Source organism: Salminus brasiliensis, chromosome 15 (assembly GCF_030463535.1).
Source record: "Salminus brasiliensis chromosome 15, fSalBra1.hap2, whole genome shotgun sequence".
In the NCBI taxonomy this organism is placed as follows: Eukaryota; Metazoa; Chordata; class Actinopteri; order Characiformes; family Bryconidae; genus Salminus; species Salminus brasiliensis.
The window spans coordinates 28,292,060-28,304,239 of record NC_132892.1 but is presented as its reverse complement, the minus strand read 5'-3'; the positions used below and the strand labels follow the sequence as shown (position 1 = coordinate 28,304,239).

Genomic DNA, 12,180 nt, shown 5'->3' with positions numbered 1-12,180 from the left:
TACACACACATACTGGTTTTTAGGTGTCAGGACATGGGATAATACGAATGGCCCATATCTATTATATTGCCGCTGCCATGCATGTTCTTTTTATTGTGTCAACATTTCATGGTTGGACCAACAGAAATGCTCCAAAATTAATAAAATGAAATACCATCTTTTAACACTGACTTTACAGTACAGAAGGTGACAGTGATGATATTTAAGTAGAATCAGTATATCACTGCTGTCCAATGAAAAGCATGTATCTCCATTTTTGGCCGTTTTTAGTTCTCTCCATTCTTTGAACCCTGTTCTGCTCTGTACACTGTGTCAGTATTTCTGGATGGATGGACCAATAAATAAATGCTCCAAATTGAGTTGGAATAAAATTTTCTACATTGACTTCCATTGACAGTTAAGAAGGTTCTTTCCTTCTCCTGTAAAGTTACTGTTTTGGAGATGCATGGCTTTCGTTGGACAGCGACGATATATAGTATATATGTGTGTATATAAAATTATATATATATAACCTATATATCAACCTAACTCTGTTTTTACCTTAGTAGACATTTTGTGTTTGCTGACACTGGTTTTCCTTATAGGTCTGGTTTTCCTACAAAGTTGAGACCAGTTCTTGTCCAGAAAATGTACAAAAACATATATATACATATACACACACTATATATACACACACATACGCATGTATTCACTCTTACACAAACCTACACCCTGTCTGTAACCTATTTCCAAGCCCCAGCCCTCTGTTTCCAACAAATTCCCAATCCCACCATACCCAACCCTGCCTAGGGCTAGCCGGCAGCCAACGAGACAAAACAATGGTCTTAATGAAGAAGGGTCACATTCCCCCGTCTCTGTGTGTTTCTGTCTATGTTGTGTTGCTCTTCTCAGAGTAATACAGGCCCAGGGATTCTTCTCACATTTCTGTGGAATGAGTAGATTTCTCCATGCTCTGCCCTAAAGTGCTTCCTTTGGACCTAGTTTACAGAATGTTGGCAAAACTGCTGCCCTGTTGCCCATGTTGAAATGTTTTGCAGCACGTTAGAAATCTTTTAGGGGGTCAGCATTGGAAACATCACCTTGAGACTTCAGCTCCAAATGAGGAAAGTGTTCTAGCTACAGTGTAAAAGATTAGGACACCCCTTGAAAACCTTAAGATTGGAGGGATGGTGCTGAGTTGACTAAAAGACAGAGCTAGCAAACCAGGATGACTATTAAATGAGCCTGGAAACAGTGGAAACACTCCGAAGACCATTCACTTGACTTCATGCTCTCAGATATGAAGCTTTATCCTCTAAACCTGTGTGATTTAATCTTCAGTTAGCTGGAGTTTAGCCTGCTAGCTAACCTATTTGTAGCCTGTATAGCCGGTTACGAGTCCAAACACAGCAGAACCGGTCTCTCATTTCCTCCCAACACCAGTCCCTCGACTTTGCTCTCTCAGAAACCAGTTCTTATGGTCAACACTTGTGTGGGTAGCTCAGCACTTAGTCAACAGCAGCTGCACTGAGCTGGCAGATACTCGATGGAGCTGTAGCCGAGCTAGCTAACCCCTTAACACAGAAAGGCGTCATTATCGTCTCATCACTCATAAGTGGGAGTTATTTGACTATATATAATGGCATGCATACAGTGGATACCGCCTATTCCTACTCTGAGGCCTTCAGAAAGAAGGCTGTAGATGCAGATGAGTCTGGGGAGGGAAGGGGGTTAAAAAGATCTCACAACAATCAGAAATTAGCCGTTTCACTGTCCACTACATCATTTACAAGTGGAGAACATTTAAAACACCTGCCAACATGGCCAGAGGAGGCCGTCCTACCAAGTTAAGACCGGGAGCAGACCAGCTACAGGCCAAGACTTAAGATTCCTTGGTCCAAAACAGTACATCACAAGTCCCTCCCAAACTGGTGGCTGGTATAAACAGCTTTATTGGATATAATGGGAGCATTTGGCATCGCCGGCATTGTATTTGTGAATGGAGCATAGATGGGTCAATTACTGCTCCAGTGCAGCTTGACCAGAAGAAACTCCAGGCTTGAACTTGTTGAGCACTTGCACTAAGGCTTATGAAACAAGAAATTGGTTCCTGTGGTCTGCGGTCTTCCGAGCAGTACCGTTTAAGCTGTGTACCTCTAGCCTCTCTGGGACTTATGATTACTATTGATTTCTAAATCCACAGTCCAGCCTGTTTTTTTTTAATAGTATTTTGTCGTGATGGCTAAGTCTTGATATTGTGGATTTCACACACAATCCTCCGCCGTCCTCTCATGACCTACTATGAAATCTGGCTCTAATCTGATGAAGAGATGAACTTTAGGTAAGGAGGAAAAGTGTTTGACTGGTTGCTTCACCTGCTGGCAGTGTTACAGTGCCCCGGTTTGTCCTCGTAACCCAAAGCTGATGAAGGTGAACCGTTAGCACTTTCAAAATCAGCAAGCTCACATGAGCACCGACACCGTCACCTACATGCATTTCTCTTGTGCTTTTTTTAACAGCTTTAAAAAAGCTGAGTAAATGGCCACCCAGCCCGACCTCCTGGAAGATTGCCCACTGAGGTCCCCTCCATCTGCGTCAGACCCACCAACACCACCTATACCAGACCAGCGGCACACCCTCCTACCACTACTACTACTAATGACCATGTTAAAACCTAAATGGACTCTCTAAATGAACTATCTGCCACTATTAACATCACCACTATTAACTATCTGCTGTATCTGGTTTGGTAATTTTTATTAATAATTAATAAATAGTTCTAATCAGAGGAGGACGGGTCGAGTCCCCCTTGTGAGTCTTGGTTCCTCCCAAGGTTTCTTCCTCCAGCTCTGAGGGAGTTTTTCCTTGCCACTGTCGCCGTTGGCTGCTCACTGGGGGTCTTGGATCCTTCATGTCTTCTTACGTTATTTCTTTTTTGTTTCTGTTTTTTACTAATTACTAATTATGTAAAGCTGCTTTGTGACGACAACCGTTGTAAAAAGCTATACAAAGAAATTTGACTTGACTTGACTTTAAAAAACATGGAAGACAAGCATCCAGACTTTTTTCTGTCCTGGCACCGAAGTGGTGGAACAAGCTTCCTCTAGGTGTCTGAACGGCAGAGTCTTCAAGTCGCTGTCTTCAAATGAACTCTTTACTCTCCAAGAGCACTTGGGTGAAGTGTAGTATTGAGTATTGTGGTTTCCATGCTGAATTTTGTGTTTAGTAGTATCTAAGCTTTACAAACTAGCTAGGCTAATGCTATTTTCTGGATAAGAGCGTCTGCTAAATCCCTTTAATGTAAATGTCCTATTAGCAACATTGTTTGCTAAACAATATGAGTGGCTATTCGCTAGGGTTGTGTATTGGCAAGAAAGTGGCGAACTGACACATAGCAGAGGAGGGTTTCAATGACCAAGGCTGTCACTGGGGCCCCGGGTGGTCCAGCGGACTAAGGCACTGTCACAACGCTGGTTCGTATCCCGATCACACTGCTAGCCATTGCCAGCCGGGGCCTCGAGAGAGTGCAATTGGCCTTACTATCCCCCCGCATCACTGTAGTGCGGCCCTGACGTAAAAATCTGTGGTAATAAAGTAGATTTATTACAAAAGAAAAATTGAGATTTCTGCTGAGGATCTGTTGCCAGCAGTAAAGACAGTTATCCGAGCAGTAAGGTAGACAACACTGCTAAATGCCTTAAATGTAAATGTCTGATGACTAAACCATGTGAGTGGCTATTCGCTAGGGCTGTGTATTGGTGAGAATGTGGTGAACTGATGCGTATCATGATACCAGGGTTATGATTTAATATATTGCAATATCTTGTGATACTGTAAGCAAGGTTATGAATTGTTGAAATTTTAGCAAACCTGTCATAGTAAAAAAACAACACACCATCATAAGTATAAAATTAAGATTAAAAGAAACGTTCAGAGTTTTTATCCAATCAAAGCAAAGTACAGCACTTTAAAATCATGCGTAGCCCCTGTAGCAGAGAATGAGTTTAATGTCTGATTGGGTGGATGCAATACTGCCAGACAATCATTTAGGACTGACATCATGACGGAGAAGTAAGTTTGAGTGCTAGACTGCCCGAATGTTTCGTTTTCTATTTTGATGGCATTTTTTTCCCACCCATTTTCGGGCATTTCCATTTTCCCACCCGTTTTCGGGCATTTTTTAATTTATTCGCACAATTTTTTGGGCATTTTATTCCTCTACCTGTCCAATCAGTCTATTCCCGAGTTTTATCTGCCAATCAAATCTAGTCCACTTCTGTAGGGAGTTTTTATATTTTCAGATCCAGCTCCGACTTCAGCTACTTGCTCAAATGGAGAGGTTGAGAGGTGGGAAACTTCTTAAGGTCAAAGTTTACATGTAGATGACTTTAACTGACATAAACTGTAAAACTGTATTATGGCACAGTAGTGGTCCCATGGTGCACTGGGGTACCTTTTAAGATTGTATTTAGTTCATCAGAATGGACTTTTGTAGTAGATGTGTTAAGCATAGCTCACGTGTGGTTCTTTGTGTTCTAATAGACATTTGACATTTTGATGTGGTTGGTTTGGTGATGATGATGAAATGATGATTGTTTTTGGATAATCACTGTCATGATGTTAACGAAGCAGGGATAATACCTCCGGACTGGATCTGAAAATAGGGAGTTTTTATATTTTGTGGTTGTGTGTGGGTTTAAACACAGCACTAAATGAACCACTGTCTGCCACCAGTCTTTATATCTAAACTATTCATTAATAATCAATACTTTGTTTTTGAGAATTGAGACATAATATCGTAATACCTCAATATATCGATATTTTCGTACACCCCTACTGTTCACAGACAGCAACCTTAGTCAATTTGCTCAGACCTTAATAGAAATTCATAAGACGTATTCGCTTTGGTTTATGATAGCTGAGTACTGGCTCAGTGGTTAGATCACCGAGCTGTTGATGACAGGGTTGTGGGTTCGATACCCAGGTTTGCTGTGCTGCCACTGTTGGGCCCTTGAGCAAGGCCTGTTACCTTCTCTTCTACCTTGGAGCTGCAGAGAGTGCTTATTAGTTTTTGCTGAATGATAGCAATATTAGCTTTTTTGGTCAGACGTTAGTAGTAGAGAGTGACTGTACGTCATGGGTGGCTATTCTGCTCCATTTCCTGACAGCAACATTAGCATTTAGGCTTAACATAGACTTACCATTTAACTTCTGTAACTTCTTAAATCTGTGTTTCTCAATTGTTTAACAGCTTTTTCATTGCAGTTCGTATCATCAGACATCATGTGTCTCCTCCGTTACTTTTATCTGATTTTCTCAGTTTAATTTTCCTTTTAAGATAAGATAAGATAAGATAGTCCTTTATTAGTCCCGCAGTGGGGAAATTCCCAGTGTAACAGCAGAAAGGGATAGCAAGAAAAAAATTTGGATAAATAATTTACACTATATACACAAAATAAATAAGAATTAAAAGAGCAATAACAATACTTTTTACAGCAAAAGACTCTTAATTGCACATGGGGGGGGGGGGGGGGGGGGTATTGCACATAGTATTCCCTGAACATGAACATGTGTGTGTAGTTAAGTGTGTGTGTATGTGGTCCGCTGGGAGCAGTGCTGGTTGTGCAGTCTGACGGCAGCAGGAAGGAAGGACCTGCGATACCGCTCCTTCACACACTTGGGGTGAAGCAGCCTGTCGCTAAAGGAGCTGCCCAGTGCTGCCAGAGTCTCATGCATGGGGTGGGAGCTGTTCTCCAGCATGGATGCCAGCTTGGCTGTCATCCTCCTGTCTCCCACCACCTGCACTGGGTCTAAGAAGCACCCCAGGACAGAGCCGATTCTCTTTATGAGTTTGTCCAGTCTCTTCTTATCTGCCGTCGAGATGCTACTGCCCCAGCAGACCACTCCATAAAAGATGGCAGATGCGACCACTGTGTCGAAGAACGTCCTCAGGAGCGCTCCCTGCACTCCAAAGGACCTCAATCTCCTCAGCAGGTAGAGTCTGCTCTGGCCTTTCTTGTAGAGTGCAGCAGTGTTGACTGACCAGTCCAGTTTGTTGTTCAGATGAACACCCAGGTATTTATAAGAGTCCACACTCTCGATGTTCATACCCTGGATGTTCACTGATGGAGGGGGGTGTCTGCACCTGCGGGAATACACCACCAGTTCTTTGGTCTTTCCAGCTTTTCTGTCACTCTTTTAAAAGACAGACAGCTTTTGACTGTAAAGAAACCTCACTGTTATGAGCGAAATATTGAAAGGTTAATCATGTCTGACTCCACAATCTGATGTGTGTGTATGTGTGTGTGTGTGTGTGTAGGTGAGTCTAATATGGGAGCAGAGGAGGGGTTCGATGACAAAGGCTGTCACTGTGAGATTTCTGCTGAGGATCTGTTGCCAGCAGTAAAGACAGTCATCCGAGCAGTAAGGTAAACAACACTTCAGCCTCTTACACCATTCATTAACTCCCAGGCTTTTGATTTAATCCCTAGAATGGCTGCTAAAGGCTGGTCATATCGCAAAGCTACTATTATATTGAGGCCTTTAGTTCTATGTACTTTTTAGACATATTTTGCATGGACACCCCTTGTAATGAATGCATTCAGCTACTTTGGGTTGCACCCATTGCAAATGGACAGACAGACACAGCTTGTCTGCCAATAGAACAGCAGGACCCTATAGACACCATGCTGTCTAATGCCAGATGTGGGCTACAGGGGTGCAAAGCCCCCCAGCATTGAGCTGTGGAGCAGTGGAGGAACTGTGCTCTCTGGAATGATGGATGGTGCTCCATCCAGTACTTTTGGGATGAGTTGGGTAGTTGAGGATGTCATGAGGTGGTGATCATTCAACATTCTGACCTCACTAAAGCTCTTGTCTCTGGATGCAATCAAAATCTCACAGCAATGTTCCTCCAAAATCTGGTAGAAGGCCTTCTTTCCTGGACAGTGGAGACAGTTACTCCAACAAAAGCAGGATAAACTCACAAGCAGGTGTCCCAATACTTTTGTCCATATAGTTTTCCCAGGGTCGCAGACTTGCAGTGGTTGGATTACCATAACCGTGATTTACAGTTTGACTCGACTTTAAATGAACAAGTTCCAAAAAGTTTTATAGCAGTTTCCAATTTTCCTCAGCTCCTTTTGTTTCTTCTTCTTTGAGGTAATTGATTGATCTTTACTGCCCCCTACTGACCAAATATGAAAGCATAGCATGATGTCCCTTTCTCTACCACCTTTTCAGCCTCATGTTTCATCTTAAGTCCTACTGCAGCTTAGCAACATCTTTCTCTGGTTCTTCTAATCTGAAAAAGCCTAGGCTTCATGGACATTTTCATACGTTCATCATTGATTTACAATCCTAGCGTCTTTACTGATTTGCATGCCACATGCTTCATATTGCAGAATCATGAAGTTCCACGTGGCAAAGAAGAAGTTCAAGGAGACGCTGCGTCCGTATGACGTGAAAGACGTGATCGAGCAGTATTCAGCCGGACATTTGGACATGCTCTGTCGGATTAAGAGCCTACAGACCAGGTACTGATAGGTTTAGCAGCAACATGGATCCACCTATTACACACATATGGGTTATTAGACATAAGCTGATAGACATTAAAGGCATAAATATTTGCCAAAAGTAAAATTCCGCTGTCCAGCATCCATACCCTGTGATGGACTGGCGCACTGTCCAGTGGGTGTTTCTGCCTCGTGCCCAATGATTCCGTGTGGGTTCCGGACCTGCTGCGACCCTGACCAGGAAGAAGCGGATAAGAAGATTAATGGATGGATGGATGCTTGGATGTCCGGCATCCACATGGCAAACCTCCACTCACACGGAAACAAAAATGGACGAAGTGCCACTACTAAACAGGACAAATGTGCTTCTCTGAGACCTGACTCTGCTAGTCCATCCCAGACACCGCTCTCCAATTCCCTGGCCTTTATCTCTATCAAGCTCTCTAATCACTGCCTTATTCATCTTCAACCTACCAACCTTCTGGCAAAAGCCAAGCCTTATGGTCAGTACTGTAAAGATGTGGACAATGCCTAATGCCAGACGCGGAACATATAAATGCTCCAGTGTTGAGCTATGCCTTCCCTGAGACAGTTACTCCAACAAAAGCAGGATACACTCATTTTAATACCCTTAAAGAAACAATAACTAAGCAGGTGTCCCAATACTTTTGTCCCTATTGTTTCTCTCCCCATACAATGGGTTTCACATGCCCAGCATTGCCCAAACCTTAGCACCTCAGCCCCAACTCTGACCGACACCCAGCCAACTGCAACCTACCCTGCCCTCAAGATCTGTGAACAGGATGTGCGTCAACTCTGTCGGAAAGTGACAGAAAGTGAGAAAGATACCAGGCTCAGATGGTGCTTCATCCTCCTGTCTGAACAAACGTCTGCACTGACCAGCTTGCACCTTTCTTCCAGTAGACCTTCAACAAAACACTGGAGCTGTGTGAAGTACCCATAAAAAAGCAAACATCACTACCGACACATTGCTCTGACCTCTGTGGCCATGAAATCTATTGAGACTATTGGTACTAACACAGCTGATGAACATCATGACCCCTCTGTTGGACCCCTGAAGTTTGCATGTTGGACCAACTGGTCTGTGGATGATGTGGTCACCACTTCGACCAGCCAGGGACATTAGGCAGAATCCTTCAGCCCAGCGTTTAAAAACACCATAATACCAGAACTACTCCACAATAACATCTCCCAGTTCAGTGTTCATGCCTCCTATTTCAGGCATGTAGCCAATCCTAAGTCTTATGTTACACACAACAACACAACCAATCAGAATCTACTGTACTGCTTGCAGCATTTTATTCACACAGCCAATCAGCTCTCTTTTGGGTGGTCAGCTACAGTTATCTCCCCATGTGAAAACTAGTTGTTCATCCATATTTTACATGATGGCTGACTAGAACAGATAAGCTGAACTGTATTCATCTGTACGGTAAATTTATACACATGCTTTTTACATGCACATGACTGGGGACATTAACATTTTGATTTTTCAGTGTTTATCCTCAGTAGAGTCCAATGTTGTGTCGTCATGTCATGTGCAGATGGCTGGAGGCAGTGTTTCTCCTTGTCACTTACTGTTCTGATGGATAATACACTGTACTCAGTGCTCAGGCTTTGAGAAAAGTATGTGGATGAGCAATGTTTTTGGTGTGGAGGAACCTCTGAAAAAGACATTGTTGGTGTTTTGTTGGTTATATAACTTCAAAATAGTTTGGTCAGTTTGTATTATTTGTATAATTGCTGAATAATAATATTAACAATGCATTATTTTGGTCCCACTTAATTTGCATAGTACACTTTAGCTCCCTGTAAATGATCTCAGACGTTTAAACAAATCTGGTAAAACTTAACCATGTTTGGGTTGGGATTAGGACCAGGTTAAGGGTTACATTTAGGTTAAGTTAGGCTTAGGTCAGCATTTAGTGTCAGTTAAATATAAATGTAAAAAAGTATCTACATGACATCTAAAGTATGCCACCCAAATAAGTGTTATAATATATAACCATATTTTTCCTACAGTACTGGATGTTATATATACTGCATATCTCCTGTGTGAAATCCTTTGGATTCAACTGGTGAAGGACATTAACAGCCAAGGGGCCAGTGCCACCTTGTGGTTATGACTGAAGGTTGCGAAATGGCTAACTTTCACTGATCCTTCAACATATTGATTTGCTTGCATGGGTCATTGTCATTACCTCCTGTAATTTGAGTACCGTTTCTGTCTCAGGGTGGATCAGATCCTGGGGAAGGGTCAAGTTCCTGTGGATAAGAAGCTGAGGGAGAAGATTCTGTCTGAAGGAGATTTGCTGGAAGATGTTAGCATGCTGGGTAGGGTGTGTAAAGTTGAGAGGCAGGTGAGTGTGTACTGTCACGCATTGGAGTTGTCATCAGTCCTAGTTTTGCCTATACACAAGCTGTGCAAGTTCATCCTGTTCATGTCCCCTGTCTAGGTCCAGTCTATTGAATCCAAGCTGGACTCCTTGCTGGACATCTACCGGCAGGTCCTGCGGAAGGGTTCCCCCTCAGCCATCAATCTTTCCTCGCTGCCACTGTTCGAGCTGGAGCAGACATCAGACTACCAGAACTCAGCCTTCAGCAAGGACTCGCAGTTCAGTCGCTCAAGCAGCTCCAATCTTCACCGGGGCCTCCACCTCATCTTGGCCCCCAACGAGCTCAATCTCAACCTCAACAACTCGTCTGGATCTCCTCCTGGTGTATCCAACCCGACCTCAGCTCCGCCGTTTAGCCCATCCCCACTCCAGCCACTGACAACTCCCACCCCAGAGGGTCTGCCTGTTGGGGGCAGCTCACCTCCAATCCTCACACCTAATAACATCCACTCCAGCGGGATGCATTTTTCCAACATTGGCCTCCTCCCTCCACCACCACTGTCTACAGCATCTACCAGACTTCAGCTGCCCCTACTGGCTCCCCAGTCAGGCCGGAACAACAACAGCTCGAGCCCACCTCAGTCCAGCCCACCTAATGATTACCCTCCTTCATATTTAGCTGGACCTCAGCAGAAGAGCAGGCCCAGTGTCAAGGAGGATGGTTCTTGGAGGAGACACATGAGTCTGGAGATGGAGATGTATCCACTGGCTGCACTGTCTACAGGCAACGGGGGCCAAGAACTGGAGAAGTCCCTTTCTGTCCAGGACCTCATGGAGGCTCCAGAAGTGGATGGGCGCGGGAGTATTTCGGCCAGCAGCAGCCAGGACTCTGGAGGCGGCTGGGGCGAAGCTGACCTTTTCATCGCCGACAGTGACCTGGAGAACTCAGTTCAGACTCGCTCTGGCTTCGGTTTCCTTTCCCAGCCTGCAGCCGACGTTATGTTCTCCTCTGAGCTTCTGAGGACCACAACAGCCGGAGAAACCCTGAACCTGCCCAACACTGGTGGTACAGAGCCTTTCAGTATGCCACATGTTTGACTAAAACGACTTGATGAACTCTTGTCTCTTGACTCTTAAGTGAATAGTTTGGTCAGAAGTGCTAATGTTGCTCAGAGTGAATGAATGTGACTAGCTGGCGATTAGCACTATGCTACACTAAAAAAAAAAACAGCGGTGTACTGAACTTACTGGATTGAGATTTTTACATCATTCCCACATGAAAATGACTAAAGCTTGTAAAAGACAGGCCATGTTTGTAACAGATAGTAATATATTTTTGACCCTGTAGGCAGCAGATTTACAGTGTCTCTTTCATCAGCGAAGAGTCCTGGCTCTGGCTAGACTCTGCTAATTTTTACAGTCAGTGTAGTCAAGTATCTAGAACGTCCAGAAAGCGTACAGTGCCATTTTTTATCCATTTAAATCAAAACCTGGGGTTTCCCAAAACACACATTTTCTTTTAAAAAAATAATAAAAAATAAATAAATAATAATAAAATAAATATAATTTAAATAAATAAATAAGTAAATATTAATTTATGTCTAAATATTAATAATATGTCTTGTCTCAGTTGGCTTTATATACCCAGATACCAGCAGACAACAGTTCTAGCTGGACCGTTTTCCAATATTTTCTTTTTAGAATTTTGTTTAAATAGAGAATCTCCATTCAAAATTCTGCAAAGTCCAGGGCTAGGCATAATCCTTGTTTGGGACATCGGCCAACTTAATAAATAAATAAATATAAATAAATAAATAAATAAAAATAATTTATTAAATAAAATTTTTTATTAGTTCCAAACAAGGCCTAAAATGTTCAGCCAGCATCTCTGCGTCAACACACTTTAATGACTAGCTTCTGTAGCAGTGACTGGGTTGATATTATCTGCTGGATTTGATGATTCCATGTGGAAATGATGATACACCACTTAATCTAGTACCTTTCCTAATCAGTACCTTTCTTCAGTGTGGCATCGCAGTAATTGGCGGTTACCAGCATTCATTCGCTGCCATGTTGGCACGTTGGGTTGAACTACTCCTTTTATTGAATGACGCAAAGCTTGATCTAAAAAGCTCTGTCTTACTTCGAAGTGTTTTATTTTGGAAAAAGGGTCACGGGGGCTGAAAGAGGGTGGGTTAGCGGGATGGGTTGGGGTGGGGGGGTATGTAGTTTTAGTTTTTAATTATTATTTTTTAATCATTTTATAACTGTTTAGTAGTGACTAATTTAACGGAAAGAAAAGAAAGCATTTCATACAGACGACCATACAG

General features: G+C 43.0%; 1 protein-coding gene across 1 annotated transcript in view; it reads left to right on the top strand.

Moving 5' to 3' along the window:
* kcnq5b (potassium voltage-gated channel, KQT-like subfamily, member 5b) overlaps positions 1 to 12,180 on the top strand; it is a 152,563-nt gene that overhangs the window by 139,715 nt on the left and 668 nt on the right. Inside the window, exons 11-14 of the mRNA XM_072656718.1 lie at positions 6,299 to 6,407; positions 7,383 to 7,514; positions 9,748 to 9,874; positions 9,971 to 10,916. Coding sequence (XP_072512819.1) covers positions 6,299 to 6,407; positions 7,383 to 7,514; positions 9,748 to 9,874; positions 9,971 to 10,916 — 1,314 coding nt within the window. The remainder of the gene's footprint in view (positions 1 to 6,298; positions 6,408 to 7,382; positions 7,515 to 9,747; positions 9,875 to 9,970; positions 10,917 to 12,180) is intronic.